The sequence below is a fragment of the Crinia signifera genome, chromosome 7 (genome assembly GCF_055691185.1).
Source record: "Crinia signifera chromosome 7, ASM5569118v1, whole genome shotgun sequence".
NCBI lineage: Eukaryota > Metazoa > Chordata > Amphibia > Anura > Myobatrachidae > Crinia > Crinia signifera.
In genome coordinates, this window is record NC_139223.1 from 17,376,755 (window position 1) to 17,393,937 (window position 17,183).

The 17,183-nt window shown below is 47.6% G+C and overlaps 2 protein-coding genes across 3 annotated transcripts in view; both read right to left on the minus strand.

Moving 5' to 3' along the window:
• The window catches only part of LOC146019871 (E3 ubiquitin/ISG15 ligase TRIM25-like), a 46,212-nt gene extending 29,689 nt beyond the window's left edge, over positions 1 to 16,523 (minus strand). For both annotated transcript variants that reach the window (XM_083152494.1, XM_083152495.1), the window contains exon 1: positions 16,365 to 16,523. The gene's annotated coding sequence lies outside the window, so the exon portion shown is untranslated. The remainder of the gene's footprint in view (positions 1 to 16,364) is intronic.
• LOC146019869 (E3 ubiquitin/ISG15 ligase TRIM25-like) lies at positions 352 to 15,763 on the minus strand. Its single transcript, XM_083152492.1, has 2 exons — positions 15,743 to 15,763; positions 352 to 2,323 (listed from the first exon to the last, which is right to left on the minus strand). Exon 2 carries the CDS (start codon positions 2,320 to 2,322, stop codon positions 757 to 759), a length of 1,566 nt encoding a protein of 521 aa, XP_083008618.1. The 5' UTR covers position 2,323; positions 15,743 to 15,763; the 3' UTR covers positions 352 to 756.
• Positions 16,524 to 17,183: the final 660 nt, after the last annotated feature.

The following is a 17,183-nucleotide window of genomic DNA, read 5'->3' on the forward strand; positions in this document are numbered from 1 at the left end:
ACACGTGTGATGTGATGACCTTCTGCAGTAACTTGCTGGGGTCCCGTAATTATTTTTATTGTCTGATGGGGTCCCAGAGCAAAATAGTTTGAGGACCCCTGACCTATACTATAGGCCAGTGATGCTCAACCTCGGTTCTCAAGTACCCCAAACATTGCATGATTTCCAGGTCACCCGGCAGGTGCACTTATTATTCACTGACACATTTTAAAAGATCACAGGTGGAGCCAATTATTTCACCTGTATGGAGATCTGTAAAACGTGCACTTTTGGGGGCACTTGAGGACACTGGGAACTGCTGCTATAGACTACATACACAGGGCACAATAGCAACAACACACAACACCAATGTAATATGCAATGGTCTCCATTTATATTTACTGCTTAACACCAAGTACAGTATTATCAGTGGTAAAGTCCTATCCCCATACATACATGTAACATACAAAAAAACAAAAATCAACTCCAATCATATAGATGCATGACTAAAAGCACAGAAAATCACTAAAGAAAGCAATACAAATACTTTGCAGTCACGATGTGGGCTGCACTGTAATTGGCAAATACAGTACCGCTGCGTCTAGATTTCTGCTCATACCTCCTAAAGTCATGAGCAGAAATCATTGTAAACACTGAGCAAGGATTACCTCACAGCTAATTACATTCCCTCCCAAGTATTTAGGAACTGTAGCTGGCAGGGATACAAGCCAACAAGATAATACAACATCAGTCCCCATTATTACCTCATAAGTGTATCTAGCTTTTAATCCTAACCCAACCATCACTGGTTACCCTAAAAGCAGGATGCAGGGGCTCAGTGAAGGTGGCGGAGAAGGTATACAGGTGTCTGATGGGGTCACGCAGCTGGTAGAAGGACAGACGCCCGGCCTCATAGTCCAGGTATATTCTGACTGCCTGCACAGGGGACTCCAGCTGCAGGTTATTAGGCACTGAATTGTGCACCACTGAGTAGCCTTTATCTGACAGACGCAAACACCAGGACTTGCTACTCAATCCAATTTGTGATGGCTTTCCTTTCCTTTGCATACTAGTATACGCCACTCCAACCCACCAACACTTGGATGTGCTGACTCCCACTTCCCAGCAGTGTTGTCCTGAGACAAATCTTGCACTGCTGAAGACCTGACGATAAACTGTGAACCTCACGGTGCTCTGTGGGTATTTTATTTCTATATTGGATGAAGATGCAGATTTTAAATCCCCTGATACAGAGACGAAATTATTAGCCGTGTTTATATCAAGTAAAATATCTGCAGCTTCAGTTATACAGGAACTTCGCTTTGCATCAGTCAGAATATCAGATAAACCTGAGTGCAAGGTCACTGAGATCAGACACTCGTCCAGATCACCCGTAGGATAAGACTTTCTGGCATCACTTTCTAGGGTATTTTCCTTCTCATATGTGTCTGAATCTCGGTCCTGTAAGACAGTTAGTGGGTCAGTTGTATTGCACAGTTCCTTAATGTGACCAATCTCCCTGCACAGCTTGTCTTTCTGGGCTTCCAGATGCTGGATCATATCAGAGAGTTGCAGAGAAATCCTCTCAGTCTGTCTGGAGACCTCACTCAGGACGGTCCCCTCCAGAATGTCCAATTTCCTCCTGATGTCCCTAAACAAGTCAGTGACTTTCCCTGTGACCATGGCTGCTTTCTCCTGTACCGCTGTCCTGCGATCCTGCAGACTCTGGACCTGTTCCTCAGACCATGCTCTGTTTGTGGTCAGTTTCTCCAGGAGGTTCCTCAGCTTCTCCTGCTTGGTCTTCATGGCCTCATCCAGAGACTCCACCTTGTGTCCTCTGTGTGATCCTATTGCAAAGCAGGAGACACAGATACAGGCGTCATCCTCATGGCAACGGTACTCAAGAAGTTTCTTGTGAATTTGGCATTTCCTGTTTTTCAGTAATGACATTGGGTTAAGTAACACATGATCTACTGACTTGTTATGTACACTCAGGTGGCCCTCACACAGGGAAATCTCACACTGCATACACCGCTTCACAGCTGGTACAGGAGCATCTACGCAGTAAGTACAGGAAATCCGGGTCTCCACTGGCTCTGGTCGACTACATACGAAACTCTCCACAATGTTCCTTAGCTTCCTGTTCTTTTCCAGCATTGGACGCTCCTGATACGCGGCTCTGCACTCCGGACATGAATAGCCTCCGGCCCCCTCCTGTGTGTCCAGCACAGTCACAATGCAGTCCCGGCAGAAGATGTGGCCACATCTCAGGGATACAGGGTAGGTATAAATGCTCAGGCAGATAGAGCAGATCAGCTCCTGTCTCAGACACACAGATGCCATTCTACAACAGAGAAAAGAAAGTAAAACTAGTGTGTGTTAGATGTGGAGGAACAGTTTTGCGAGTTAGGGACAGTGGAGGAGGAGGAAACATATTTTGGCCTGATTCTGATATTTGCACAAATCTCCAATGTTTTTTGGATCTGTGGGTGTCCAGAAATGCACATAGATATGGTTATATCCCCATAGCTACTCTATGAAGCCCATGCAGATATTGGGAGGTGGGAGGCTTCAATAAACTTGAATTATGGCTTTCACTGTTTAAGCAGATATTTCTTTTATTTGGAAATTGGTAGATCAATTAAATTAAGCAGCTAACTCCCAGGGTCACACATTGTCCACTCTCAAACTACAGCTTTGGGTGATATTTATAACCATTCCAAACCTCCCTTATCTTAGGACAATCCCACAAATTTCTAAAGGAGACCTCAGGTCCCCAACAAGAGTCAGGGAGCTCAGGTCATATTTTGCTAAGAACACTCAGGCACCTGTGGCATCTAAGTAAGAATTTACACTGTGTCTTTGCAGTGGAGATGCATTTCCTGTGCACAAAGCCAGCGGCTACATCCTTGGATTTAGTTTTACCATCCCCAGCAGTGTTTCTCCTAGAAATAGTCAGTAAGGGGTCATTGACCAGAAGTAGGAGTGTTTTTATAAACAAACAACAACAACAACCACAACAACTTACAATGCATTTACAATGTAAATCTGCAGTGTCCAAAGTTACAGCATTAATCCACACTGTGTACATCTTTGAATCAGGCTCTATCTACAAACAATGCTATTGTTACACAGACCATAAATAGGGCAAGTGTACCAAATAGTATGTATATATGCACTGATAGAGTAATCTTATTACAATATAGCGCTGTAGAATGTGTGCTTGACAACATACGTTTCACTTATGCTAGCCTGTGAGGGTGAAACATATGTTGTCAGGCACATGATCTACAGCACTATGTTGGATTAAACGTATCCGCCAATTTTTTCATTACATCACAAAGGAATTGATCCAAAAAGAAATGAAGGACGTCACGGATTGGTTGGGTGTAGTTGATTAGTCTTTTGCACCACATTAAAATACTGCACTACATATTGCAAGCTACAGATCTATATTTTGTGATGAAATTCTAATTTTATTGTACTAACATTATATAAAATAGTTAGGTACAATAGTTCATGTACAAAGTTATTTTAACCATGGGGAGGGGGGAGGGATTTCTTTATTGTGTTTTATATGTACAACCCAATTTAAACAACAACTTGTTGCTTTGCACAATGCATTGGAGAGCATAATATTGAATAATTTTTTTATAGATGGCCTATGCACCTACTGCAGGAGGTTGGATTGTGGACTGGGCAGGAAGGATATAGGGACAGTCACGCAGCCATGTACAGCTTTATGAACAAGCTTGCATGGCCAGGATTCCAGTACAGGTACATTCCCAGATACTGCAGGGGATTATTCATGCCGGGGAGCCACCCCACCTCAGTGGAAATAGCTTTTATTTTTGCTGAGGATAGCCACAGAGAGAAAGAAAAAACAACCTATTCCCTATGGAGACAGGAGAATAGGAAAGAGGCTATATACTATTAGGTGAGTGGTCCCTAGAAAACATCCTGTCTGTAGGTGCGGGAGGATATCCCAATGTAATAGCGGCCATGGGGGATCGTAGAAGAAGACAAGAATTTGTAATATGAATGATGGGCCTTTTCTATAGTAGAGCAGGAGCTGTACCTCCATATGCCCATTCTTAATTGACCCTGCCTCTAGATATGCCCCAGGTACTGTATATGCTTGCGCATATAGAAGACACACAAGATGCTACATAGTAGAAGTGAGACCAACTAATACAGCCCAATGGCTGCACAATCTGTCATGACACTAGTTGCCTGCAGGATCCACAGGTGGAGCTAATTATTTTGCCTGTGATTCTGTGTGGAGACTTGGAAAATGTACACTGTGGGGGGTACTTGAGGACCAGGGTTTGGAACCACTGCTCTAGCTGAAGCCAAAGACTGAGAAACCGGTAGGAAGATAACTACAAAGTAGTTACACAGCCACTGTTAACCCCTTCCTGACAGAGCCAGTTTTTGCGTTCCTGACAGAGCCCTTTTTTTCAAATCTGACATGTATCACTTAAGTGGGGATAACTTTTTTTTGCTTTTACTTATCCCAGTGATTTTGAGATTGTTTTCTCGTGACACATTGTACTTCAAATAAGCGGTAAATTTGGGTCGATACAGTCTGTGTTTTTTTGTGAAAAATACCAAAATGTCGTAAAAAAATGGAAAATTTAGCAATTTGCAAAATGTTAAATTTTCTGCTTGTGAGACAAATAATCATACCACTCAAAATAGTTAAAAACTAACATAGACCATATGTCTACTTTATGTTTCCATCATTATTTCAACTTCCTTTTAATTTTTTTGGACACTAGGAGGCTTACAATATGAATAGCAAATTCTCAAATTTTCAAGAAAATTTCAAACACTGATTTTTTTAGGGACCAGTTCAGTTCTGATGTGACTTTGAGGGACTTGTATGTGAGACACCCCCATAAATGATACCATTTCAAAAACTGCACCCCTCACAGTATTCAAAACAGCATTTTGGAAGTTTGTTAACCCTTTAGGTGTTTCACAGGAATTAAAACAAAGTGTAGGTGAAATTTCAAAATTTCATTTTTTTTTGCAGATTTGCAATTTTAATACATTTTTCTAAGGAACACAGTACATTTTACTAGAGAAATGTGACTAAAAATTGATTCCCAATTCTTTTGTTTTCATAAATATCCTATATGTGGCCCTAGTGTGCACGTTGACCAAACCACAGGCTTCATAATAGAAGGAGCACCTACTTGATTTTGGAGCCTCCTTTTTATGAGATTATTTTTTAGGCACCATGTAGGTTTCTAGGCACCATAAGATGCTAAAATTTAAGAACCCCCCAACAAGTGACCCCATTTTGCAAACTACACCCCTCAGGGAATTCATCTAGGGGTATAGTGTACATTTCAAACCCCCAGGGGTTTCACCAATTGTGGTACAACTGGGCAGTGAAAATGAAAAATTACATTTTTTTACACAAAAATGCAGTTCTGGCTCAAAATTTTTTATTTTCAGAAGGTATGAAGGAGAAAAAGCACCCCAAAATCTGTGCCCCAATTTCTCCCGAGTACGGCAATGCCTCATGTGTGACCAAAAAGTGGCAGGACTCAGAAGGGAAGGAGTGATATTTGGATTTTGCAGCACAAATTCTGGTGGAATGTTGGTGGGTGCTATGTCGCATTAGCAAGACCCCCAAAGCACCAATACAGTGGAACCCCCCCACAAGTGACCCCATTTTGCAAACTACACCCCTCAGGGAATTCATCTAGGGGTATAGTGTACATGTCAAACCCCCAGGAGTTTCACCAATCGTGGTACAACTGGGCAGTGAAAATGAAAAATTTAATTTTTTTACACAAAAATGCAGTTCTGGCTCAAAATTTTTTATTTTCAGAAGGTATGAAGGAGAAAAAGCACCCCAAAATCTGTGCCCCAATTTCTCCCGAGTACGGCAATGCCTCACATGTGACCAAAAAATACCAGTTGGGTGCATGGCAGGACTCAGAAGGGAAGGAGTGATTTTTGGATTTTGCGGCTCTGATTCTGGTGAAATGAATGGTGGGTGCTATGTGGCATTAGCAAGACCCCCGAAGCACGGTGAAATTATGAACCTAATAATCCATAGATGTGTGGTATATTTTAAAACACTCCTTTATACATAGGCCGGGTTTGTCGGGGCAAGTGTCACACTGGAAAATAGTTTGCTTTCTTATTCCCTTTTTATAGCAAACTTTGCACCTTTTTTGTGTCCTGCCCTTTTTTCCAGTGGAGGGGATTTCATCAGGAAAATGCTGCCCTGGTACAATACGGGGGCCAGTACTAGAAGTACTGGGGCCCTCTGCCTGCTGGTTCCCAAATATTAGGCCCTTTATGACTTCCTCTTGAAAGTGCATAAATGTCCCCCTCTGGCCGGTAGAACGGAATAGCACGTAAGCGTTATACAGTGCCATCTGGATGATATACATGGCCAGCTTCTTGTACCAGATTTTTGTTTTCCGCAGGGCACTGTACGGCTTCAGTACCTGATCTGAAAGATCCACTCCGCCCATGTACCTATTGTAATCCAGGATACAATTAGGTTTTGAGGTGTGGGTACTGGTACCTCGTACAGGGACGGAGGTGGTACTGTCTCCGTGAATTGTTGTCAGTATAAGGACATCCCTCTTGTCCTTATATTTGACCAACAACATATTTTCGGTGCATATTCCCCTGCTTTCACCCCTTCTCATTACTTGGGCAATGTGCGTTTTTGGGAGGCCTCTTTGGTTCTTGCGCACAGTACCGCAAGCTGCTGTACCTCTTGAACCAAGGGCCTTAAACAGGGGGATGCTAGTGTAAAAGTTATCCACATAGAGGTGATAACCTTTATCCAGGAAGGGGTGCACTAAATCCCAGACAATTTTTCCACTAACACCTACGAGGGAGGGGGGGCATTCTGGCGGTTCAATTCTTGAATCCTTCCCTTCATATACCCTAAACCTGTGAGTGTACCCTGAGGTGCTTTCACACAGCTTATACATTTTTATGCCATACCTTGCCCTCTTACTGGCGGAATTTAACCCTTCCTTTAAAATGTATAAGGGACTCGTCTATGCAAATGAATTTATCTGGGATGTACATCTCTTCAAATTTGGCACTGAAATGATCAATGACCGGCCTGACTTTGAATAGCCGGTCAAAGGTGGGATCATCTCTGGGTGGGCACTGTGCATTATCGTTGTAATGTAAAAATTTAAGGATCGTCTCAAATCGAGCCCGGGGCATGGCCATACGGTAAAATGGGGTGCTGTACAGAACATCTGTACTCCAATATTGCCTAATTTCTGGCTTTTTTACTATGCCCATATGAAACACCAGACCCCAAAACGTCATCATCTCTACTGCATCTACAGGGGTCCACCTAGCAAATGATGACGTGGGGTTTTGAGCAATAAACTGCTGGGCATATAAATTAGTTTGGTCCACCATTAAATTTATAAAATCATCAGAGAAAAATAATTTGAAAAAGTCAATTTCTCTGAGACCTGTGGAATCAAATTGGATTCCTGGCATGGCCAAAAACTCAGGAACCTGGGGCTCAAAATTGTCTGGTGGTGGGGTCCATACGAGATCAATTATTGGGGGGGGGGTCTCAGCTGCTCTACGGGGGCGTCTTTGAGGGGGTCCCTCATCACCAGAGGAGGAAGAGGAGCTTAAGACGAATCCTTCAAATTCCCCGCTTGCATCACTGGCTGTGTCAGAGTCAGAGGCAAGCATGGCATATGCCTCCTCCGCTGAATACATTCTTCTGGATGACATTTGGGATGACATTTTTATTTTTGTGTTACTGGTAGTGAAATGTTTCAACACGTGTATAGTGTAGGGGGGGGGGTACAAACTTTATTTCAACCCGGGGGGTATGTAGTGTGTAGTGTGTATGTAGTGCAGAAAAAAAAAATGGTACTCTTTACCTAGAAGGGCGCCCGTCGCGGGCATCGCGGGTACATTTATGTGTGCGACCGACGCGATGACCGCGATTTCCCATTGAAACCCATGTTAAACATGGAAATCGTGTCGGTCGCGTCGCGGCCGGCCATAAATGTACCCGCGATGCCCACGACGCGATGCTCCCGATTTTCCATAGGAATCAATGTTAAAAGGCGCGATGGACCCGATTTTACTGTTAAATGGCTCAAAGGACCCGATTTGGCCATAGGAATCAATGTTAAATGGGCCACAGAGCCCATTAACCCTTAAATGTCCCCCCCAATTTTTAACGCCACCCCACGATCCACGTGAACCCGAAGCGTGGCGAGCGCAGCGAGCCCGCGAGGGGCCGCGGTACGGGTCCTCCGACCTTTTCATGCCCTACTATCCACTAGGGCGTGGAGTGAGAATATAATAGTGTGGCGAGCGCAGCGAGCCACCGAGCCCGAAGCGTGGCGAGCGCAGCGAGCCCCGCGAGGGGACGCGGATACCTTCACAGGTGTCCGTGGCGACGCCGACACCTGTGAAGCCCGCGAGGGGACGCGTCTACCTGTGAAGGTATCCGCGTGCACTCGCCACTTGGGGATTTCCCTCTTGATCCTTGGTAAAACCCTTGATAGAGGTGACGGTCTCTATCATGTACACCCTTTCCCTTCTCTGCTCCAAGCTATACATATTGAGATTTCTTAGCCTTTCTGGGTAAGTGTAAAGGTGTGTACACACGGGGGCGATTATAGCAAATATGGTCGCTAAGCGACCATATTTCCAGTGATTGGAGTGTGCACCAGCAATAAAATGCCGGGTGCGCGCTCCCGTTTACAGCCCCTGAAAGGTCGCTGGTCGGAGGAGCATGCTCACAGACTCTGCACTCAGTGGCAAATGCAGGACTTTCACAAGGGGGTTTCCAGAGGGGCGGAGCAAGGCACGGAGCTGGACACTTAGGCGACCCAGTATATGCCGGGTCAGTTAAAGTATTATAGATAGACCAAATGTGTGCATGTGTGCGTGTGTAAGGTGTGTGTGCGTGTGTGTGTGTGTGTGTGTGTGTGTGTACACACACACACACACACACACACACACACGTGGCGTCAACAGCAGTGTAGACCCCTGGGCATAGCAATTTATTGGAGCCCCTACCGATCCTCCAGCGGTAAGGGAAGCTTTGATGTCCCCCGGGTGGTAGGGGGTAGTGTATCAACCACTCAGCATGTAGGGCCTGGATCAGTAATTTCCACTAATTACCCCTTTACTGCACAGATGGTGGGAGACGGGATGGGAGATGGGGGCATTGGGCTGAATGAAGGGGCCCTGATACATAACTTCCAGGGTGGTAGAGGATGTTTAATATGCAGAGGAGAGGTGTATAGTGGAGTGGGCTTATTATTCATAATTCTCTGGTGGGAGGACAGCTTGCTTGACTACAGATATCTCAAGTTTCCGGATATAGATTTCTTAGGATTGTAATGAAATTACAAACTAGAGCATCTCACCTACCAAATGGTATTTGGGACTAGGGGATCAGAGTTCAGGAGGCAGAGCAATCTGCCAATGAGAATATTGAACTACATACCAGGTGTGTGGAGCTGGAGCAGTAACCAGCTGCTGGAAGGCTGATCTCTCTGGTTCTGGGAACAGTAGAGACAAGCTCCTAGTGTCCATCAAAGGGGGACAGTCTCAGCTTTTGGAATATACCCTCAGAAAAACTCTATGTCAGATAGAACCTGAAATATCTGACTGGGAAGAATAACAGGCTTGGATGGGGACCACTGATTTGAAGTCAGATATCTCCGGTTCCCAAGGGCCGATTTTTACAATTCTTGTACCCATAGAAAAAAAGGGGACCCTCCTGGGGGGTTTATGGGTACTCAGAAACCCCACCCCTGCATGCGCCACTGCCACCCCCCCCCCCCTTCCTCCATACAGCGCAGGCTCTGCACCCCCCTCCATCCAGCACAGGCTCTGCACCCCCCTCCTTCCTCCATACAGCGCAGGCTCTGCACCCCCCTCCTTCCTCCATACAGCGCAGGCTCTGCACCCCCCTCCTTCCTCCATACAGCGCAGGCTCTGCACCCCCCTCCTTCCTCCATACAGCGCAGGCTCTGCACCCCCCTCCTTCCTCCATACAGCGCAGGCTCTGCACCCCCCTCCTTCCTCCATACAGCGCAGGCTCTGCACCCCCCTCCTTCCTCCATACAGCGCAGGCTCTGCACCCCCCTCCTTCCTCCATACAGCGCAGGCTCTGCACCCCCCTCCTTCCTCCATACAGCGCAGGCTCTGCACCCCCCTCCTTCCTCCATACAGCGCAGGCTCTGCACCCCCCTCCTTCCTCCATACAGCGCAGGCTCTGCACCCCCCTCCTTCCTCCATACAGCGCAGACTCTGCACCTCCCCTTCCTCCATACACTGCACCCCCTCCTCCATACACTGCACCCCCTCCTCCATACACCGCAGACTCTGCAGCCCCCCCTCACCTTCTTCATATAAGGGGTTGGGATCGTTTGGTCGAATGCATTATGGTCGAATGTTATTACATCGAATCCATTAGGTCGAATTGCTAAAAGGTCGACATGATTCTAGGTCGACATGGGAAAAGGTCGAAATGATTCTAGGTCGAAAGGTCATTAGTTCGACATTGTCTAGGTCGACATTCACAAAGTCGACATGGGGTTTTTCACTGTTTTTTTTACCTGAATGTCAACACAGTCGACATGGACACAGTTTAAAGTGCACTGCATCCCCTCGCATCGCTCGCTGCGCTCGCAATGCGTCGGGCACGGTGCCTCGCTACGCTCGGCACACTATTTTATTCTCCCACCACGCCCTAGTGGATGGTAGGGCATGAAATACCGCCTGTCAGCACATGTCGGCTCAAAAAACAGTGAAAAACCCCATGTCGACTTTGCGAATGTTGACCTAGACAATGTCGAACTAATGACCTTGTCGACCTAATGACCTGTCGAACTAATGACCTTTCGACCTAGAATCATTTCGACCTTTTCCCATGTCGACCTAGAATCATGTCGACCTTTTAGCAATTCGACCTAATGGATTCGATGTAATGACATTCGACCATAATGCATTCGACCAAATGACCGCATCCCATATAATCCCACCCAGCGGGATACACAAACACATCCCCCCTAGGGAAAAGACCAGTGTTCTACAAACCACCAGCCCCTTGACATCACCTCCCCCCGCCCAGCCAGGGCTACCAGTACACGCCCACCATCCACCATTACTCCACAGCCACCAGGTGAGCGGCAGGTCTGCCCGCATCCCCCCCGTGATTCACAGCTCCCCCCAACCGCAATTCACGCCACCGCCCCTTCCCCCTCCCGCGCGATTCACTGCACACACTCCGCGATTAACGCCCCCTGTACCCTCCTGCGATTCAATGACCCCCGCCATTCACGCAAACCCCCGCGCCCCCCCCCCGCGATTTGCGCCCCCCCGCAATTTGATGACCCCCTCGAGCCCCCCACGATTCACGCCAACCCCCGCGATTCGTGGACACCCGCGGTCCCCCCCCCCCCGTTGCGCGATTCACGTGCCTCTCCCGCGATTTGCGGACCCCTGCCCTTTCCCGCAATTCACAGACCCCCGCAATTTGCAGAGCCCCTGACCCCCTTCCGGCAATTCCACCCCCCAGTGGACCCCCGCTCCCGCATTTCACATACCCCCGTAAGAATGAGGGATCCTGTACCGCCACAGGCAGGTGCCGCCCCTAAGTGGGAAATGCGGCCCTGGCTGTTGCGCTGCAGGTTCCCCCATTGCCAGAAGTGTCCCCACGGTCCTCTGCACCAGCACCACAACTTTTATCAATGTCTTGCCCACATACCACTATTATACAGCCTCCTGCTCTCATGCACCCTCACTTCCTCCCAGTGGGAGGAGACGCTCACCCACTGCCGGGAGCTGCATACTGTCCCCCACCCTCCTCCAGTTCTAGGGATGCCCATCGACCATCAATGATTTCAAATCATCGATGGTTAATAGCCGATGTTGAATACTTTTGCCATCGATGTGGGAGGACCAGATGGTTTCCCTACATCCATGGCAAAGGAGAACCGATCAGGTTTAAAAAAAATTTATGGTGCCGGAAAAGGAGCATAGCTCCACCCCCCCCCCCCTCAAGTCCTGCCACCGAGTTCTGATTGTCCCACGGCCTATTCAGTCAAATATAATGGATGACCTATAGCTACAACAATCGATGGTTATCCAAGTAATATTTTACTACTATCGATGGCAGGATGCAAAATAGCCATCAATGCCAACCATCAATGGCGCCTGCACCAATGCCCATCCCTACTCTGCAACAGCCAAAAACCTTTACTACCCCTCATGCCTACACACCTCTTTCACTGCCCCTGCCTCCTGTTCTCCTGCCCCGTAACTTCCGCCAGTGGGGACTGTTTGTGTAATGTCAATCTTATGCTGAAACAGGGACCCGCTCACCCTGTGTTGCCCACATTCCCCTATCATGCTTTACCACCCAGCTTCCTGCTCTCATGCACCCTAACTCCCACCCAGTAGGAGGAGACACTGACTAAGGGCCACCATCCTGTGCTGCCACGCTGGACCCTCACCCACTGGCAGAAGCTGCACAGTGTTCCCCACACACCCCTATCACTACTCAGCCTCCTGTTTTCCTGTGTCGTGACCTCCGCCAGTGGGGAGCCGCTGACTCAAAAACACCCTACTATACTTTTGCACACACACACACACCTAAACAACACACACGCACAAATGTCACTGTACCCTCCACACTATCAATGTACATCTTTCTCTGTAACCGCTTTTTAATTAAACAAAACAATACACGCCCCCTTCCACATCATATGCTCTCTATGTAACACGTCACCTATAACTCCAATTGCAATACAGGCATATTTCATACAATTCTAACCATCTTTCTCATATACAAACGTTCACAAATTAAGGGGGCGCAGCCCCTTACGACAGTGTGAAAAGCGCCCGTAGGGTGCGATGAATCACCTAGTTGCTAATATAATGCTAACTAATCTGGCATTAGAGCCAAGCGGCCAGGCACGGATGTGGTTAGTGATTCTGATTGGTTGCCCATAGCAACATCCTATCTGGAATAGGACTCCAGTAGCGCACGCAGGGGGGGTTTCTGAGTACCCAGAAACCCCCCCAGGAGTCTAAGGCCCTCTTCTGAAAGCTGAGGGTCCCCTCTTTCTATCGGTGCAAAAATTGTAAAAATCGGCCCATGGGAACCGGAGATATCTGACTTCAAAGCAGTGGTCCCCATCCAAGCCTGTTAATTGCTCTTCCCAGTCAGATATTTCAGGTTCTGTCTGGCTTAGAGTTTTCTGAGGGTATATTCCAAAAGCTGGGACTCTCCCCCTTTGATGGACACTAGTAACTTGTCTCTACTGTTCCCCAAACCAGAGATATCAGCCTTCCAGCAGCTGGTTACTGCTCCAGGTCCACACACCTGGTATGTAGTATTATATACTCGTTGGCAGATTGCTCTGCCCCCTAAACTCTGATCCCCTAATCTAAGATATCTATTTCTGGGAACTGGATATATCTGCAGTCAAGCAAGCTGTCCTCCCACCAGAAAATTATGAATAATAAGCCCGCTCCACTATACACCCTCCTCTGCATATTAAACATCCTCTACCACCCTGGAAGTTATGTATCAGGGCCCCTTCATTCCGCCCAATGCCCCCTTCTCCCACCTCATCTCCCACCATCTGTGCAGTAAAGGGGTAATTAGTGGAAATTACTGATCCAGGCCCTACATGCTGAGCGGTTGATATAATACCCCCTACCACCCGCGGGACATCAAAGCTTCCCCCACCCCTACCGCTGGAGGATCGGTAGGGGCCCCAATACATTGCTATGCCCAGGGGTCTACACTGCTGTTGACGCCCGTGTGTATTTTTTTATATTATTATTATTATTATTATTATTATTATTTATATACAGTACATTTGGTCTATCTATAATACTTTAACTGACCCGGCATATACTGAGTCACCTAAGTGTCCATCTCCGTGCTTTGCTCCACCCCTCTGGAAACCCCCTTCTGAAAATCCTGCGTTTGCCACTGGACTCACATTTTAGTAAATTTCCCCCATGGTCTCCAATTCTTCCCGCTAGCCCCTATAGATTTATTGTCAAATCTGGCTGGTTGGAATGAAATCTGGTAATACATACAGTAGGTGCAAAGGACAATTCAGAATTTGCTCAGATAAATGTTAAATCCATTTTAATGGATTTGTCTGAATGACCGTTAATCAGTTTTCTGGCATTCTGGAGTAAATGGTTAATTGCTGCCATATATTAACAGATTGTTGTTACAACCGGACAGATTGGTCAATGATACTTCAGGTGTATGGCCAGCTTATTGGACTACTGTACATCTTGTGGTTTGGATTGGCTTACTATAAGTATAATTTCTAACAGTCTAAACCAGTGGTAAACAACTCCAGTCCGAGAGCTACAAACAGTTCACGTTTTCCAGCTCACCTCACAGGTACACAGGTGCACTCATTACTGACTGATGCATTCTAAAAGATCCACAGGTGGCAGGGCCGGCGCCACCACTAGGCAGCTTCAGGCATTTGCCTAGGGCGCCGGCCACTGGAGGGCGGAACTGAGCTGGAAGGAAGAATGCAGCTGCCAAGTACCAGCAGCTATTCAGTCCCGGCAGGGAACAACAGGTAAGCCGTACCCCAGCGCCCCCCTGGAGCTCTCCCGTGGATCTGATAGGCGGGTGGAGCCCGCAACCCCCGTGCCGTTCAGCGGCAATCTGCGGGGGAGGGAGTGATGTGCGGGCTGCACAGCGAGGTATGTCCTGTCCCCGCCTCCCACAGCTGCTTTGTGCTCTCTACCCGGCTGTACTGAGAAGCGCTGGGGGGAGAGAGAGGGCTCCTGCGGTGGTGCTGAAAATGCTGGAGGAAATGATGTGCGGGCTGCATAGTTGAGGTACGATGTCCTATCCCCGCTGCCCACAGCTGCTTTGAGCTCTCTTCCTGGCTGTGCTGAGAAGCGCCGGGGAGAGAGAGGTCAATTACATAGAACTGATTGATAATATGTCCCGGGGGAGAGAGGGCTCCAGCAGCTGCTGAAGAAAGCCGGGGGGTGGGAGTCCCCGGCTATATTGAGGTGAGGGGGGGGGGGGGGGGGGGGAGGAGAAGTGTCTCCCACGACTAGGTGGGCTAGGGTGGTGGTGGGGGGGCGACGATTCAGAAGTTTTGCCTAGGGTGCTGAGATGGCTCGCACCGGCCCTGACAGGTGGAGATAATTACTTCACTTGTGATTCTGTGAGGAGACCTGGAAAACGTTAACTGTTGGTAGCACTCGAGGACTGGAGTTGGCTACCCCTGGTCTAAACTATGTAACTAGTTAGTAGTCAGTGATTAACGTGAACCTGGAGAGGTGGTGAAACAGAGGGGCATTGGTCACACAATAATGCCCCCAATTTATAATTACTTCACACAGAACAATCTCATTCACATTACACCAAATGTAGTGCCCCAGATTCAAATTACAGCACAAACTAGTGCCCCCTTATGCACATTATGTCACTCAGTAGTGAGCGTGTTCATGTTATGCTACACAGTAGTACTCCTTATACATGTATGTGACACAGTAGTGTTGCATATACACAATGGCCCTTAATCGGATTTGATCGCAGTAAAAATTTGTTCTCAAAATGGGCAAAGCCATGTGCACTGCAGATGGGGCAGATGTAACATGTAAAGAGAGAGTTAAATATGGGTGGGGTGTGCTGAAACGGAGATCTAGATTGCAATATAAAATAATGCAGCCAGTATTTACAGAAACACAGTAGCAATGCACACAGTAATAGCACCTTATAATGGCGTGACATCACATACACCAGAATGGAAGCTGCGGGGACAGTCCTATCTGTTGGAATTACAGGGCAGGGTGGTGGTGGAGGGGGAACTAGTTACCCCTTCCATTAGAGGTGGTGGAACTCAGTTCCACCTCTCCCCTCCCCCTTTAACCCCTGTTAGTAGCCAACATAATGGTAGACATACTGACTAGCTGATTCATAGACCCATAGAAACAGTTCAGCCAAAAAAAGGTACTAATATTATATACTGAAGGTACTACTGGATAAAGGGCCTGATTCTGGTTCACTTGCAAAAGCAAATTCTCTCTAATGGACAAAACCATATGCATTGCAGGTGGGGCAGATGTAACATGTGCAGAGAGAGTTAGATTGGGGTGAAGTTTGTTACATTGCAGTGTAAAAATAAAGCAGCCAGTTTTTCCTCTGCACAGAAACAAAATAACTCATCCAAATCTAACTCTCACTGCACATGTTACATCTACCCCACCTGCAGTGCACATGGTTTTGTGCTTTGGAGAGAGAACTTGCTTTTGTAAGTGAACCAGAATAAGGCCCAAACACCAGTATATCCCGACATACAGCAGGAATCCTATGTTAAAGCAATGCTGCAATATACCTGACTCAGAACACAGCCTCTCCCAGCTCAGCCCCAGCCTGCTGTCGCTGTCTGTATATGTAACACACAATCTGATTGTCAGCTCACTGACACCTGCAGCTTCTCCTGAGAGCCAGGGGTGTGTTCAGCATTAATGCAGGCCCTGCCCCTCCCAGCTCTGACACAAGCTGGGTACACGCCTGCAGCTTCTCCTGAGAGCCAGGGGTGTGTTCAGCATTAATGCAGCCCCTCCCAGCTCTGACACAAGCCGGGTACACACCTGCAGCTTCTCCTGAGAGCCAGGGGTGTGCTCGGCATTAATGCAGGCCCTGCCCCTCCCAGCTCTGACACAAGTTGGGTACACACCTGCAGCTTCTCCTGAGAGCCAGGGGTGTGCTCAGCATTAATGCAGCCCCTGCCCCTCCCAGCTCTGACACAAGCTAAGATTAAGCATGGGCTTACATTTTTTGGGTTGGCAGGAAAGAGTTAATGACTGCTAGTGTGTTTAAAGTTGGTTTCAGTTTTGTTAGTTAGCCTTTGGGTGAACTGGGGGGGGGAGCTTAGGAGAGGGGTATATAGGCAGGTCCTTACAGGGAGTACTTCCTCTTGCAGAAGTTCTTTCAGTCCCACCCACCCTCCCTTGCCTTTGGCATTTCAATTTATAGTCAAATCATTGGTACATTTACCATTATTCAACTTAGGCGGTAGGGCGTCACAGTCCAGCGGTCACTTGTGGCATGAGAGGGCGCTGGGTGGCACTGCCCCCTGGAAAGACGGCAGGGTGTCCTGCCTTTGCGGGGGGGGGGGGGCGCGGTAGGCACTCCGTCAGCGGAGTGTCCA

Coding starts and splice junctions, on each gene's coding strand:
- LOC146019869 (XM_083152492.1), bottom strand. CDS start 2,322: ATGGCATCTGTGTGTCTGAGACAGGAGCTGATCTGCTCTATCTGCCTG.